The sequence below is a fragment of the Brassica rapa genome, chromosome A03, assembly GCF_000309985.2.
Source record: "Brassica rapa cultivar Chiifu-401-42 chromosome A03, CAAS_Brap_v3.01, whole genome shotgun sequence".
In the NCBI taxonomy this organism is placed as follows: Eukaryota; Viridiplantae; Streptophyta; class Magnoliopsida; order Brassicales; family Brassicaceae; genus Brassica; species Brassica rapa.
In genome coordinates this window covers 36137430-36155618 of record NC_024797.2, presented here as the reverse complement: position 1 = coordinate 36155618, position 18189 = coordinate 36137430, and the positions used below count along the sequence as shown (strand labels likewise).

Here is an 18189-nt window from a genome sequence, read left to right as displayed (position 1 = left end):
ACAACATCCACGGGAAAAGATCAATCCGACTTCCACTTACTTGAGTAATTTTCTCGGCTGTTACAAGATTTTTCCTTGTCTGCGTTTTACTCTTTAAAGAGGGTTATTACAAGCCGTAAGACGACGAGTACGATCTAATTGGTTCCAGGGATGAAGCATTCCTGAAATACCGTCCTTTGAACACACGAGAAAATATTGTGTTCGGTTTCTCTATCAGTCTTCGAAGTTGTTTCGCCAACATAGCTGTATTAAAATTTGTGAGGTCTTTAAACCTCAAACTTCCTTCAATCTTAGGACTGCAGAGTTTATCCCAAGATTTCCAATGCATTCCTCTAGTATTTCCCGAATGGACTCCACCAAAATTGTGCCACTGCACCCCTCAGCTTCTTAATTACTATTTTTGGTATACGAAAACAGCACATTACATGGTTTGGTAATAATCACTTTCTTTCCTCCCTTGGCGAAGAACTTAAAAGTCTAACCATTTACTCTATTATTGAGACGATCTTGGACAAATCCAAAAACTTGTGTGTTTTGAACTTCCCAAGTTCTCAGGAATTCCCAAGTATGATCCCATTCCACCTAAATTCTGAATCCCTAAAACATCTCGTAATTCCTGTTGGTCTCTATTAATGAGACTTCATATTCATACAATTTATGATCATTTGTATCTTGATTGAACAAAAAAAAGTTCAACCATTGATCACAAAATTTTCAATGTGGGACTTTTACCATATTTAGTAATTTAGAGTCGTTTAAAAAAAATTCAAAATATAACATATAATATTTTTATTATATGCTTAATGTGATTGGTTAATTTCTTTTAATAATATAAAATTAAACAAAAGGAGAGAGGATACAAAAATTGTTATCAAATATGTATTATTCATAATCATTAATTATCATATATATGTTAATCATATTAGGTAATTCCATAGATTTTAGTTAAGGAAATAAAGAATATTCTTTTGTACACTACTAATCAATTTGATAATTAGTTTAATAAAAAATATAATATATATTTATATGCACCAATTTATTTTTCTAAAGATTCTAAGAATCATAATAGTAATAACATGGATTGACTATATAAGCGGAATAGACTCGATGAAGATAACATTGTGAATCTATGTTGCTTTGTTTGAATAAATTTACAGATAGAATATGCTACCTATATATGCAAATGGAGTAGTACAAATGTCTGTCGACATAATATATAAACATTATAGTGTTGGATGACGGTGTTATATATAAATAGAGTAGTACACATGTATGTCCGCATAATATAGTAATTTTTACGTTAATAGTATAGTATGTGTGGAAGTGGTTTTAAGTTGAAAGATAATGTGGTTTATGAACCTAGTTGGGTTATGACCACCACGTAATTGAAAATCATAATCTAATAGATGTTATTTTGCCGCTCTATTGGTGAGTATGATATATGATACCACTCAAATTACCCTAAGGAGTGTTACTCTCATCAAAAGAGGTTCAGATGTAGTACTTAGGGATCGAATCCACAAGGAGGTAGGGAACAATTAAATCTAGTGTTTATTAATTCTAAAGGTTGTAATGTTTTAATGAAGTAGCAATAGTAACAAGCGAGTAAATGATAAATGTAACTTAGGTAGGAAATGATATTAGATGCAGGGCCACTATTCAGGTGTTGGAGATTATAATTCCTATAGATACCTAACTGTTGCATGCATGATATATTAGAGCTCATTCGTTTAACTCAGTGATCAGCTGTCGCATGTACCACTGGTTAACAGACTAGATCTTGTGTCTCACCGGTTAGATTCAGACACAAGAGAGTGTCGATCGATAGTCTATTAAGACGTCGACCAATACACCTTTGCCAACATCGATCAATTGTCAGTTGAGGACATCGATCGACGGGTTCTAGCCAGACCTATGCGCGACTATGAAAATGCTCTACTAAGATTCTAAATTGGCGGTTAGCCCTCTCTAGCAATCCTAATATGATAGATAGATGTCAGGATGGGATAACAAGGGTGCTTGAATATGCAATCCTATGATCAAGTTCTAGTTAGCTAGGCTAAAACAAGCAATGAATACAAATCTATCATGAATATCACAACAAGGCAGATCTATAGTTTGGGGCTAATCCCACAAACCTATCTGAACCCTGGATCTAACAGTTGAACTACTCAGACATAGCAAAGCAATTCATATCAATAGATAAATAGAAACTCATAGAATAGATGATAAGAAAATGAAACAAGGAGTTCCAATCACAAGTGATCTTCTCTCCAAATGAAACTTGTAACAAAACTAGGTCTAGAAAAGAAAAGCTCTCTCTGCCGTCAAAACACTTGCAGTATATATTCTACTAGGTTAAAAACTCGTCAGGGCATTTTGGTAATTTGGTTTGGCCTTGGTTTTTAAGTCTGCTGAATCCAAAATGTCGCGTCTGGTGTCTCGACATCGATCGATGGTACTTGTGTACATCGATCGATATTAATCTTCATCTGTCGAGGCATTTCCTGATATCGATCGTCAGCACTGATGCGCATCGATCGATTATTCTTCCTCTCGTCGACCTCTAAGTGGTCAGCTCGGGTGAAATGTCCTTTAATCTCCAAAATGCTCCAAAGTCATAGCTTTAGTCCGAAATGCACCTGAACCTGAAAACATACCTAGAAGAGTAGAAAACATAGATATATATATAGTAAAATACTAATATACCATGGATAAAAATGGGTCAAATCCAAGGTATATCAATATACCATGGATTTTATCCATTTTTAGCTATGGTATATACAGTAAAATCTCTATAAATTAATACTCGATAAATTAATAATCTCTATAAATTAATAAACTTTGTCGGTCCCAACTTGGACCAGTGTAAAATTTGTCAAAAATCGATAAAATAATAAGATAATAATACTTTTAAAATTCCCATGTAAATATATGGTCCCAAAAATATCATAAATTGATAAATACTATATAAGAACTTATGCATATATCTAAGATAGTCTACTAAAATATGAGTCTATTGTCTTCTGTTTCTTCTTAAAATTAAAATCCTTTTGGAGCTAATCTCTGATTTTTCTTATTGCATCAAGAACTCCTGGTGTTGTCTTCTCGAACTGCATCCAAAAGTTGTGACGAGTTTTAGACGCGACAATTGCTTCCTTACGTGTAACTGTTTCCAAAGGTATTGCAGCATCATCTTTTGGTTCATCATCATCAACATTAAGAACACTACCCACAATTTCTTCTAAACTTTGAGATTTTAAGCATGTATCATTTTCACCGGGATAATCGAGTAGACTCTTAACATCCATTCTATTGAGATAGCCAAGATTATGAATCACAACCTGAAGTTCATGAATGTCGTTTTCACTAGTGAACTGCTCTTCTAAAATTATTGGTATGTCATCTTCTGAACAGAATTTGTAGTGTCAAAAGCAATTCGCTATTGTCTCTTGATGAACATTGACCGTCCAAGCTGCCACATAAATATTTATAGCATCCAAAACATTAATCTTAGCTGGATCTGACTGTCCCAACTCATAACCTTCTAAAATTTCATGGTAAAGTGTCTTCTATGGTAATGCATCTTAAAAGCTCTTATTATTCAAGCATCGCAAGGTTGAATTTTTGATGTCATATTGGGTGGCTAGAAGAACAACTCAACATTTTGTAGTCCTTCAATATTTTTTGGATGTGCTGGACAGTTATCAACCACAAACAAAACTCTTCTACTGTGCATTTTCTTATCAAACCAGCGGATGTACTCTTCAAAAATAACACTTGTTATCTAATATCTTTTGTTCGCACGGTAGTGACAATTCATGTTGTTCATATTGATATTCTTGAAACAACGTGGTTTTGCATATTTTCCAATAATCCATAGAGGAATTTTTTCAGAACCATCCTCATTACAGTATATAACAACTGTTAGTCTTTCTTTGTCTTGCTTTTTTCCTTCAAGTTGTTTTGTAGCAAGAGAATGATCAGCTTGTAACCTGTAAAACAAACCAGTTTCATCCATATTATGAACATCCCTTTTGGATAACTTATCTATTTTTTGCCTAATAACCTCCAATGTCTTCTCCATGTCTTCTATATTAACTGAACCACTTTCTCCAAGACGATGAAACGATTTGATACCATGTCGTAACTTTAACTTTTCAAGCCAACCCAGAGAAAGATGATGCTCAGATTCTGGTAGAGGGTATACAAGTTTCAGTGTCTCTCTTGCCTTTTCTAAAATTAGCTCGCCAGTCATATTCACACGATCTTGATATTGAAGAAACCACTCAAAAACAACTTTTTCCATATCCGGAAATTTTGCTGGTTTGTGCCGCTTGATATCTCTTCCTACTTCTAGGATGGTTGAAAGATACTCAGATGATAACTTGAGTGTATTTGAAATTGTACCTTGACTAATTTTTAGAAGAAACTTCTCTTCAAGCCACAGTTGGAGATCTTTTTGAGTACATGAAGTATGATCTCTTATACTCTCATAATTATCTGCGTATTTTAGCTGTCATCGCTGATTTTGGAATATTTTTAAGATGAGAAGACTTTGTTGAAAGCTTACCAAAGAAGAATAAAAGTGATCTTTTGTTTGATGCTTGTCAATTTACGTGACATATAGAATAGTATATATAATAATTCTCTTAAAGCAACAAAAAATAAATTTAAATGAGAAAAAATGAACATTATGTAAAACATGAAAATATGTAAATGTAAAGAAGACAATTTTAAATAAAAGGAAAACATAGAAGAATACACATTTACATAAAACTTCTTATTCAAATAAAAGGAATATTTGGAAATTTGTTAAACTTTACTATATATCTATAAATTAACATCTCTATAAATTAATAAAATTTTACTATAATTTCAAAGTCCCAACATTATTAATTTATAGAGGTTCTCTTGTAGGTGTTTTAGGAACTATTTATTATGTTTTGAAGGTTTTTAGCACATTTACAGGTTCATGAGTGTTTTGGAGAAAAGTGATGACTTGTGTGCATTTTAAAGATAAAATAAGAGGAAACTCGTAGCTCACTATCGAACCTGTCTAAAGGCTGACGATTAGGGACAAACATCGATCGATGCACACCCTATGCCGTCAATCGATAGCAAAGCGCGCAAAACTCATCTAGGTTTCCAGCTGACTTAAATCCCAAGTCGCGACATATTTACAAAAATACCCCTGGCTGATTTTTAACCTAATATTTATGTGCTATGCCATTGTTTTAGGCAACACACGCTTTCTTATTTTCTACTTTTCACAGCAAACAACACTTAGAGTTTTTAGTAGATTTGGAGAGAAGATCCAAGACTACTTCAGAGATTTGTATTAGAACTCCAGTATCTCTAACATTAATCGATTTATGCATTGTATTCGGTTTATGCTTATATTTAATGATTTTGGATTAAGCGATCAGTCTTGACATGTATTTTGGATCCGTATTAGACAGTTATATGTGCTAGATATATGCTTTCCCTCAAATTTCATATTTAATAATTTTGGATTAAACGATCAGTATTGACATGTATTTTGGGTCCATTGGGCAGTTATAGGATATGAATATCAATTTTTTTTTAAAAAGTTTACTAATAACTTTAAAATAAAATTTATCTTCATTGTAAATTATATATATATATATATATATAACTAAAAATATTAAAAATATTAAAAAAAATTATAAGGCGCGTGCTATGCACGGGAGTAATACTAGTATATATATATATTGTGATAAATGGTTGTCATTCCATAACTGAAAATCAAATAAATGCATGCGTTGATGAGAAGAAAATAATTTAGTCATATTCTTAAATATACTAGGAGCATAGACTCCGCGCAAGCGCGGACCCGAGTACGTTATTGACATGTAATGTGATGTTTAAGAAAAGGTGCAAACAGTAAACATGACATGTAAAATTAGACAACCTACCATGGTTCTCTATGGTGTTATCTTCGAATAGTAGTACTCTTATTGTCTTCATATGAGAAGATAATGGACTGTAAAAGATGTTTCTCTTATTTGTTGGAATAGAATCAATGGGTAACACTTGAAGACTGCATTTCATTACATTTACTTCTCTCTGTCTACAGTGTGCAACAAATCTCTCTTGGAACAATAATAATTGGCATATTTTTATCAAACTATAACCAGCATAAGCTTCTTGAGAAAGACTCTACCCCTTTCTCCTTTGTTAGTAATGTAGAAGTTCCCTTGTGAACAAACCGGGCATGCTTCTCGAGATTCTTAGAAGAATGTTTCCATGTGTCTGTGCTGGAATGGAGTCATGCCAGTACCCAACTATCTCAATATTCTCAATGTTTGCTAAAACACAATATTAGTAAAATAATACCATTAGCCATACTTTATCTCTCATATTCTAAACATGTTTTATTTTGCATACTAAAAAGAAAAGCATAAAGATGTAGTCATTTCTGTTACAAAGCAAGAATTATTATAAAATATGTATATTATGTTATTGTTTACATCCTTGAAACGACGAAATGCATAAATATTATTTAAACTCATGCACTATTATTATATTTTTTCTATATATTATATTTAACACACTATTTGTAGATCTTTACTGATTATTTCAATATTAGGAAATGGAAAGAAGAAGTTATATCTATCTCTTCTTCCAGGCGAGGACAAAGCCCAACGGTTTGTCATGATCTCTTCCGAACCAAATCCCATCAGGTCTAGCTGCCCGTTGACGTATTTGATTACATCTAGGACCAGCAGCAGATCCATACCATAAAACACAATCATACTTTGTTCTTTCTCTTCTAGTACAAACATCGGCGAATTCTCAAGTTCTATTAACATTAAAAGTTTACAAAATGTCTTGCCAATTGATATCAATCAAATTACCATAAAGAGTGATTTATACTCTCTCAAATAAGAGGTCGAGTTGTAGTACTTAGGGATCGAATTCAGAAGAAGCTAGGGATAGTAATGGATCTAATATGATTTGTTAAGTAGGAAGTTTTTGAGATTATAAAATGTAAATTTGCAGTTTTGGTTGAGCAAGTAATTGAGGTAAAGAGTTGAGAAAAAGGACTCGTGTTTTATCAGACTTCGGAAAAAAACAGCTGAGACGGTGAGGTTGAAGAAGGGTTTGGTTTGAGTAAAACATAAAATGGCAAAGTTTAGTTTTCACTGGGCCATATAACCAAAACTTTCTTTAATTTAAAAACTTTGCCAATGGGCTTATAACTAATTTGGACTTGTTTATGAGATTCGTACCAAAATCTTGTACCGAAATGCAATCATATATAATAACCAAAACAATCGCGGATTTGAATATGGGACCCACAAAAAAATACTGTCGACGTGGCACGCTTAGGGGGAGAGAAACTGAACTATTATATTATAGATTTAATCATATCTAGAATATAAACCTTTCAGCTTCATTTACAAAGATTCCTTATATTCCATTATATTAACAACTAAATTTAAATTATTACAGATAGTTTAAAGTTTGTGATGATATCCACATATTACATATACATATTATTGAGCTCCGGAATCAATGTTAGGTGAGGCTGTCCAAAATTTCAAATGAATTGGTTGGTGGGTGTTTCGTTTGATCATTGTACCTTGTTTGATCATTGTACCTTGTTGATTTGTTTGATTTGTTTTCTACACTAGAAAGACAATGACTATTTGTTTGCCCCATTCACAGATCTTTTTGTTATGTCTAGGGGGAGCCTCTTGCTCCCAATCCACTATCAATCATCAAGAATAAGCCTTCAGCGTGGTTACACTTCACTAAGATTATTCTTTGTGTTTAGAGATTATAAAGAAGATATACAAGTGAATACAAGATATATGATTCCCTAAGAGCTCTCTGGTGATCTCCAATTCCACGCGACAAGGGAATGATCTCTTCTTCTTCGGTAATCTGTTTCTTCTCTCTTGCTTTTCTGTTTTCTGTTGTAACAAAATGTAACTAACTCGGGTGTTTCTTGTTGCAGGTTTATATTGAAGATGATGGCCCAATCTCAACACATCTTTGGCCCAACAACTTCTGAGACCCATCAGAGCTATAACCAATCTTGGATAGTGGACAGCCTGATAGAGACGGCCCATGAGAGTGAAAAACACAAGCCCAACAACAGTGGTAAACCGAAGACTCCAACAGTGGTAAACCTTCATTACTTGAACCAAAAGTAACTCCACTTAAAACCGAAGACTCTGATGCAATATCAAATTGTAGAAGCCTCTGAATCATTCTGACAACCTGGAGGACCCTTAATAAGAACCGGATTGAAAGACACTCTCTTTCATTTACCTTTCTCGGCCTTTTTATTCCTAATATGTTATGATTCAACACTTTCAGTCTCGGATTCCTTTTATTTAATGAGTCTTTGAATACTTCTTCCATGTGAAATATAACGTTTTTACTTATCACACATTTACCTTCCTCTGGTAGCCAAACCCTGAGTCATGTAGTTCCTTGATGATAACCGACGAAGTAACCTTTCGTAGCTCTAGTACTGGTCTTAGACATACCCGTATGAACATAGGCAGACCACCTGAATCTTCTTAGATGCGATAAGCTTGGTTTGAATCCACTCCATAACTCTTCTAGAATTCTGAATTCAATAGTTGAAGTAGGAGACATATTAATGAGATAAACTGTTGTAGAAGCCGCTTCAGCCCTAAATATTTCTTCCATTCACTCTCTACAAGCATGCATCTAACCATTTCCATAATGGTTATGTTCACTATTTCCAAAACCCCGTTTTGCTGTTGTGTATAAACACACATCATGTGCCTCTTAATACCAAATTCTTTGCAAAAATCATCGAACCTGATGTTACAATATTCCAATCCATTGTTTATTTGTAGACATTTCCCCTTCTTGGTAATATGATTTTCAACTTCCAACTTCCATTCTTTGAACTTTGAGAACGCCTCGTCCTTAGTTCTCCAAAATAGATCCATACATTTCTTGAATAATCGTCGATGAAGGTTATGATTTTTTTTTCTCGGTAGAGATGTCAATTTTTCCAATAGACCACGGGCCGACCGATTTATGGCCCATACAAGACGGGTCTGAACAGCATATGAGATGTCCACATTTATGCGGGTCTCACGGGCAGACCTATGTCGGTCGGGTTCAAAGCTGGTGCACCGTGTCAGGCATGCGGGTCAGGCGGGCGACCCGTCTCTGATGTTTAATATTTTTTGTTCTCGTCTTTTTCTTCGTTTCGAGAAAAAGAAAATATAAGCTAGCTTCCAATCTTTGCTTCTTCTCCATCTGTGACTATCAATTTTTTTTATTATATTTGAAATATTCTTCTTCTAAAATGATTATTCTCTTCTTTGTTGTTCCTGTGTGGGTCTCTTTATGATCTCCAATCATTCGAAAATTCAGTTTCTCTCATATTTAATTGTTATTGAGGTATGTGTGTATCTAGTTATGTATATCTATATTAGAAACACCTTTGAGCTTGAACATCCTTTTATTTAGTTATTAATTCTCAAGTGTTTCACTTGTTGACAAATAGTTTAAGAATCTCATGATAAGCCTATGGTTGGAGCTTATCCTGATTTGAACATAAATGAGAGAAGGATAGAGGAAGAGCAAAGAAGAAGATAGAAGAGAAGTAGAGAAGTAGAGTTTTAGGGTTTAGAACCAAATGTTTATTGATCGTTATTCGATAAGTTTCCACAATGACTTAAACTTGAAGCAAAGGCATAAGACAAGGGCATGAAATGTAAATAAGCTAAAGATAAAACTAGTTCGGCTTCAATCTCCATTAGTGGCTAGACCCAACAAGGCTCAAACTCAATCTTGTCATATCACTCATTCATTTATCTCTTGTACCATTCTTTTAACGTGTATGCATTCTGTAAACCAGTTGGTGAGTAGCTGACGACATCCTGTGCCTCCGGGATGATGCGGATTCTCTGCAAAGTTCAATGGCTGGAATCCTCAAGAAGCTCAATAAGGTTTGCGCTGTGCTCTTTGAATCCCCTTTAGCATTCACACTGACCATTGATAGATCAGATAAGATCATATGTTACAAACAATGATAAAGAAATAATGCGGCTGGCAAATCATAATGCAATTCAGGGTGAAGATCGAAATTCAGTTCGTATTGATGGTTGGGAAAACTCAAAGATGAAGAAAAAGCGCTCATGTATTAAAACAAAATTTCATCCTAACCTGGCGTCAAGTAAAATGGTTGATGGTTAACGAGATTTGAGGCATGGCACAAGATAGCAGTCATTGGGTGACTCCCAGACGATATTGAATGGTTACTCAAACATGTTAAGGTAGGACCGGCTGTATACGATATCTTTTGGGTGCAGTTTAAGATACATTATCCTAGGCTGATATTTACTATCCTCTTTTTTTGATTGTTGCCATGTTCTTATAGGCATGTTTTCAGAATTACACTGTTTAAATGTATTTAGTTAGCATACATTGTTTATTAGGAAAGTATGCATAAACGCTAATGTCATGAACTTTGATTAATTTTTCTTCACTCTCTCATTAGCTGCATGATTTTATCTGAACTAATAGAACTATGTACTGCATGGATGAGAAACAAACTTGATTCAGATGATTATTTAGTCTATTGAAATATTGCAAATTATGATCATAATTATTTGTACATTGAGAAGAGAGAACGATCCATTGGTGCAGATAAGGAAAGGGTCATTGAACTCCAACTTTGATAAACAAGCTGCATAGTTTGCTGATGTTAGAAACTAACTAGAAGTATATGAGTATATATGCTGAGAGCAATATTGTAGCCACGTCTCATTGTCTATGAAGTTGCAGTCTTCCTTTTATATGTTTCATAAAAAAAAAACGATTCCAAAGGGAGTCAATTCAAAAGGAGTTCAAGAAAATCAGTTGTCTAAGAGGCTATGAAGATGAAGTATATAGGCAGATGATCTTTGTCATTTCCCGCAGGCTGCCCGCCAAATCTCTAAGCACATGCGGGGCGGGTTATGGACAATGGTTTTGTGATAGCAGCCCACAGCGAGCCAGCCGCAACGGGCCAGCCTGCAATGTCTAATTGAATACGACGACCGCAGCGCGATGTGCCATTTGGACGCTGGCCGGCCCGTTTGACATCTATATTTCTCGGCTAAACTAGGAACAACTTATGGTGCTCCCCATACACCAGAATGTACATACTCTAGAACCTCTTTAGACGTATGTTTTCCCATATTAAAGCTTTGCTTGTGTGCTTTCCCTAACACACATTCCTTGCAAAACTCGAGTGACCTAATATCTTTTCTTTCTAAGTACCGTTGCTTCACAAGTGCTTCCATATTTTTCATGCTCAAATGACACAATCCACAATGTCACTTCCTCGTAGGATCAACTCTAGGCGCTGCTCTATGAGCTTCCCCTTCTAACATTGTGCCTTGAAGATAATACAAACCTTCAGTGTAGACTCATGCAATGACTTCCTCTCCATCATTGTAGAACTTCATTGTAAAATTGTCACCATCATAACTACATCCTACATTTTCCAAACACCTGTATGAAATCAAATTTCTCTCCATGGTTGGCATATACTTCACTTTGGTGAGTACAACAATAGATCCATCAGGTTTTCTTATCCTTATTTTTCCAAGTCCTTTGATTTCACTATAGGTAGCATTTCCCATCAGGAACTTTCTACCTCCACCTTCCTGTAAGTTAAATAGAGATCATTTGTACGATATGATGTGAAAACTTGCTCCTGAATCCATAAGCATTTTCCTCTAGTGTCTAGAGCACTCACAGTCATAATAAAAAGGCTCTTTGTTGACTAAATGAATGTTAGCTGACCTAGGAATCGTGTTCTTTCTTTTTTCAGGTCACTCTCTCTTCCAGTGACCTTCCTTGCCACATATGAAACAGCCTTTCTCCGTCTTGTTGTTGCTTGAATTTTGGAAGCTTTTACCTCTGCTTTTCGATATGTTCCTTGTGAATCAATTATATGTCCTTCCTTTGTTGCTAACATATAGGCTCTCTGCTTCACTTTATGTTTATGCAACAAAACCTTCTCCCTTAGCTCTGTTTCCTTGGCATAAGCTGAGGTTATTACCTCATTAACCATGAGCGTATCTTTGCCACTTCCAAACTTCAATGTATGAACCAATGGCTGGAACTTTGGTGGCAGACCTGTGAGAATTTGAATTGCTTGATCTTCATCTAAGATGATGATATTGAGAAATGCATCTAGATTTTGCTCTATTGTCTTATGCTCGTCCATCTTATAACTCGGAAACCTTTGTTTGAGGTATATCATATTGGGAAGAGACTTGGTCTGATAATCCTTCTCCAAGGCCTTCCTTATACCAAGAGTGGTATCATCTTTCAGAACATTTCTAATGATTTGATCATTCAAGCTCATCTTGATAAGACTTCTAAACCGCTTATCTTTGATAACTTTCTTAGGATTAACTTCAGACTTTGTACCATCTTCCTCCTTGCTAGGATCATCTGTCTTGATAATTTCTTCCTCAAGAACTGAGTCCAAACCGAGAATCTCCAATGCGCATAAGATCTTATGCGTCCAAATACCGAAGTCTTCTTGTCCATCAAACTTTTACACTTCAAATCCTTTTTGTGTTGGCTCCATCACTAACCTTCTGTATCTTGATATTCAACTTGTAGGATACATTCTGAAAGCTGAAGAACCCTTAGCAGATCCAGAACCATGAACCATGTGAAAAGTAACCAATCGATCTTGCGGAACCTTCAAAGCGAACAACACACACGGATTAACCAGATAAGTTTTGAACCTTGACCTGATCTCTCTTCTTGCTTGCTTCGACCTTCAAAATATCGATCTTGCTTCTCGAAGTGATCTGAATGAGAACTTGAGATGATGAGTTGATACAATAACCAGCGCTCTAATATCTCGTTTTGCGTTTGATCATTGTATCTTATTGATTTGTTTGATTCGTTTCTAGAAAGAAAATGGCCCAGTTCACAGATCCTTTTGTTACATCTGGGGAGGCTCGTGTCCCAATCCACTATCAATCACTGAGAATAAGCCTCCGCAGTGGTTACAATTCACTAAGCTTCTATCTTCTTTGTGTTTACAGGTTACAAAGAATATATACAAGTGAATACAAGAGATAAGATGACCTAAGAGCTCTCCGGTGATCTCCGACTTCACACGACGAGGGAACAAGCTTTTCTCCTTCATTAATCTCTTTTTTCTCTCTTGCTGCTCTATTTTCTGTTGTAAATGTAACTAACTTGGCTTTGTCTTGTTGTAGATACATCGAAGACAATGGCATAATGTCATCACGTTTTTCGGTCCAGCAACTTCTGAAACCCATCAGAACTATAACCAATCTTGGATAGTGAACAGTCCAATAGAAACGGCCCAAAAGAGTGAAAAATACAAACTCAACGACAGTGTGATATATACCGTGTGAGTAGAGCACATTGTCAATACAATACAATAATATCGTACTACATCCAAAGGGTTATATTTAAAATGCAAAGAAAAGTTGACCGGTGGGTTTGTGGGCTAGGTCTCTAGCTTGAAGCCCAAATATTTTTCTTTGGTTTCTGCAAAATTATAATTTTAAAATAATTAATGCTCGAAATTTTAAAATATAGTATAAAAAGTTGCCTTCAACCATTGATTAATATAAGGAATTTGGTTCGAAGAAGCAACACAATTGACAATTGATGCTTCCCTAACAGACAGATAATTTTATTTAAAACGAAAACATAGCCCAACCAATGACAATAATTAGGTAACAAATAATATAATAAGATCATAAAAAATGAGATATACGTGCAACTCCCTAATATTACAAATGTAAGTCAATACGTTACTGAGTGGTTCCCACTAATTCTTAATTTTCTCTTTTTTTTTCTTCTCTTAGTTTTGTCATTTTCTACATTTCAACAATGTAATATTAGTAGAAAATTAAAATAATTCATAGTAGATAACTTAAAACAATTTATATTTATAGACAAATTTATGATCAATTTAAACTCAAAGAACTCAGAAAAACCAGAGTCTTGCATTAGCATTTATTGATTGGAGCCATTAAATCTTTATAATTCTCGTGAGCTTGAGCGGACATAAAATTCCGAAACGGTAACATCTCTGTTTCTTGATTTTGTTCTTCTCCGAGTCAAAAAAAAAAAAGGTTCTTGTCCGAGTCAGGATGAGTCAGCTTGGCGACCTACTTAGAGAATCGGCGGATGAAACCGGAAGTGGAAGGACGATGATGCTGGGTTTACTCGAGGAAGATCGAATCGACGGTGAAGATCGAGCGACGAGCAAGTGGAGTACGCTCAAACAACGGCTGAGATTTGATTGGGTTGGCTGTTGCGGTGGACCCACCTTGCTGCGTCTCAGAGGATCAGAAGCACCAGTCGCCGAGGAAGACGAAGATGATGAGGAGGAGGAGGAACACTCGGGTCAAAACCGGGTCATTGACTTGTCGAATTCGGTTCCGGATCCGGGTTTGGTTGCGGAGACGGAGTGTTTAACACGAGGCACAAGGAATCTCGCGGAGGCTCTTGCGGAGGAGAGACTAGCGCGGGGCGAGAACGTGACGGAGGCTTCGGTTGCTAAGGTACCGTTGATGAAATTGCTTGCGGAAACGGAGGGTTGCGATGCGACCACGTGGACGGGTGCTGATCCTTTGTGTTGCGTGTGTATGGGAAGGGAGAAAGGCGCGGCGTTTATCCCATGTGGGCATACGTATTGTAGAGTGTGTTCAAGAGAGATTTGGATGAACCGTGGATCGTGTCCACTTTGTAACCGTTCCATATTTGACGTTCTTGATCTTTACTGAAAAAAATACATTGATGTATTGTTTATGATCTGATTGACGATAAAGTTATGGAAAAGGAACAAAATCGAGAGAGGAGAGAAGAAGCTGAGGCCGACGACTACTGTTTCGCCTCTCGTGCAAAATTGAAAGTCTCCGGCCGACGGAGTTGGCTTTTCTAGCCACCGTCGGTCCGGTTTTTGCTCTTTTTTCTTTTATGTACATGTGTATATCTATATCGGCTCGACTTTTTGGCTCCGGGAGAAGAAGGCTGCTACAACCGCTTCATCGCCGGCTAATGACTCCGGGAGGCGGAAGCCCTTTCAGTTCTGCGTCGCCGGCTTCCGACCACAGACCAGTCGTCTTTGTTCTGTTGAAGATGATGGGTGCTGTCGATGGGTTAATGGAGAAAGCGGATGAGATCTCGTCAGTGGGACGATTGTTTCTCTCCGCAGAGTGGTGAGGGGCTTGATGTGAAGCTCTCATCTTCTGAGTTTTTGTCACATGGCGTTGGACGAGATCTCGAATAGATCGATGCATGCTCTCCGATCGTCGAAACACAGGAGATGAAGAGATTGTGTGATGTTGGCGTCTCGACGAGCCAATCTGTTCCCGGCAGGTTTTCCGGTGTTGTGATGATGGCTAGGAAGGTCGACGACGTATGCTCCGGTCGGTGGAGTCTTGGTGACGGCGTGAGGAGTGAGGAGTGAAGACGCGTTTTTCTCCTTCACCTTGATGTTTGGACACGTGGTTTACACGTGTTGGTTTTAGGTCGGTTAGCGGGCTTGGTCGCGCTTTGGCCTGATTAATAATGTTTTGGATCTCGGTTTGTAATATGTGGGCCTTTGGACTTTTGAATAATAATAATAATATACTTTAGACGGAAAAAAAAAAAAAAAGATTGACGATAAAGTTCAGGTTCTTTGTGCATATTTTGATTGTAGTTTCAAGAAAAAAAGATGATGTATTGGTGGGTCATAAACATAGTGGTAAGAAAATAATTTGTGTTGGACAAACCAATATGCATTTTTTACTCTTTAAGACACTTTTTGTCTTTTAATTTGCACAAAGGAACACTTGTTGTTGGAGTCACACTTCTTCGTTGTGCAATATTCTATACGTCCTCAGGGACGGACGTATATTACGACCAACACGATCACGTGCCCCTTACTACATCTTGATTTTTTTTTTAAAGTAATTGTATTAAAGCAAGCTCAATGTCTATAAATGTGCCCCTTACTAACTCAAATCTTAGCTTGATGCCCCCGACTAATGCCTCTTCTAGATCCGCTCCTGCATGTCTTCAAATTAACTAAACTCCCTCCTAACTAGAACACCGCTAACTAACTAACCTGTCACTTTACATATTTAAAAAACTATTCCATAAATCATTTACTCTATTCTTTAAGTTTTCGGAAACCATCCTTTATTCTCTCTCCAACTTTACTTTTTTGAAATTTAGATCTACTTTTCTCCATTTCACAGTCCTTTCGTTTAACCTAATTCTGTGAAATCTCTTCTACTTCATCTTCCTTGTAAACACCATTAATCCAGAGGTTTCGCCGCGATTTTGACTGTGTAATCTCGTATCCATCTCTTCATATCTCATCACCTTTCTCATTCATTCCCCGTCGCCCAATTTCATTATTCTATCTAATCATGACGAAACCAAAATCAAAGAAGAAAGCGAAGATAACTGAGCAACCAACCACACCGGCAAACGATATCGTAGGTTTTGCTTCATTAGATTGCGTCTTGTTAATTTTTTTCCGAATTAGGGTTTTAAGATCTAAAAAAGATTTTCTGATTAATGTTTAATCACCCTACCTTCATCTTCTAAATATAAGTACACATCAGCCGGACCTCCGTCTCTCGCCGAGATTATTTGCAAATGATAGGTTCTTGACCAGAAGCCTCAACATCTACTCATCACCGGAGATTCTAGCCTTCATTCGACATGTTCTCAGAGATTCTCCCAAGTTCGAAACCATTTGTCAGTCATGTTTCGGGAAGATTTTTGATTTACATGCCCATCAAAGAAAAGAATCGTGTAAACTCATTCACTCATTCCTCACTCGTCAGCTTTTATGTCTACCAAAACACATTGCGGTATGTCTTTGGTGGCAATCCTCTCTGTTTCGGGCTTGAAGAATTTGGTCCCGTTTCCGGTCTTCATCGTGGCTCTTTTCTCTAAGGGTATCATCCCGACACCGCTAAAGCAATTGCGCCGGGCAAAGACAAAGTATGGAAGAGGCTCTTTTGCAAAAAGAAAATATAACGTTTTGTGGGAACCGAAATTCACACATTCGATTTTCCATGAAAGATAGGAAACCCTAAATTTTCCAAAGGTCCTTGATTATCTGCGTAAACACACGAAAAACGAAAGAGACAGATATAACATAATATCGAAAGTAAATTGCACAGTGGCGTATTATTGATTGATAAAAGAACAAGGTTACATGATTTCCGAAAGACAAGACGGACAGAGTTTCGCTAGCCAAGTTGAACTCAGAACAAGAGTGAAAAGAGTCTAAGTAAAATCGAGCCGCCTAAATTCTAAGATTTCCTAAGCTAGCAGAGTTTTTCTACGTCTAAAGTCTCTCTTGTGCCCTTGGCTTTATCTCTCCTTATATATGCCTTCTAAGTCGGTTCCCGCTTCCTTTCTTGCACCTAGGTCGAGTTTATCGCTTCGCGGAAATATTATTTTTCTTCTCGATCTTCATCATTATCTTGGAAACTTGGCATTTATCTTCTAATTTCGTGAGATTTATCTTTTTCCGCAAGCAGAGATACCCCGATGGGCTCGATTTCGTAATAAAATCGTAAGTGGGCCCTTAGCCGTGTTCTAGGCCTCTTTGGGCCATTTTCCGACTTAAGAGCTCTTACAATTTCCTCGAAAGAACATTTATTGATGCGATGTCGGTTTGCCGAGGAGGTTCACACTTCTCGTATAGTTAGACAAGTGTGGTGTTAAGTTAACCGTCGTTGTTTATACGATAATTATGAACTTTATTCAGGAAAATGAGTCTTTGCGGTTCTTATTGTAAAGCTCCAATGGTAAATTCGATCGATACGAAACGAGGGATTGATCCGTCGTGGCTCGGTGAAAGGCATGAGGTCCAGTCCACGGCGAGAGGAGTTGGTCCGACTCGCCGAACGGGCTAGTTGGATGGTGCGCTCGTTCCAACTCGCCAAACGGGCGAGTTGGATGGGGATTTTGATCCAACTCGCCCGTTCGGCGAGTTGGACTGCTCGTCTGATTCCGTGATCCAATTCTCTTGAGTCTTTTGCTCCGAGAACTTTTGTCGAGAGTTTGTTGAGAAAGCTTTCGCACAGAGATGTAACTTTTAGACGTTGATTTTGAGATAACCGTTTTTGACCCCAACAGTTAACACCCCCCCCCCCCCCGCTC

The 18189-nt window shown here is 36.8% G+C and overlaps 1 protein-coding gene across 1 annotated transcript; it reads left to right on the top strand.

The window, feature by feature from the left end:
* The first annotated feature begins 2684 nt into the window (after positions 1 to 2684).
* LOC103848182 (death-associated inhibitor of apoptosis 1) lies at positions 2685 to 15790 on the top strand. The gene is made up of 2 exons (XM_009125142.3): positions 2685 to 14833; positions 15678 to 15790. Exon 1 carries the CDS (start codon positions 14166 to 14168, stop codon positions 14799 to 14801), a length of 636 nt encoding a protein of 211 aa, XP_009123390.1. The 5' UTR covers positions 2685 to 14165; the 3' UTR covers positions 14802 to 14833; positions 15678 to 15790.
* The last annotated feature ends 2399 nt before the right edge of the window (positions 15791 to 18189 follow it).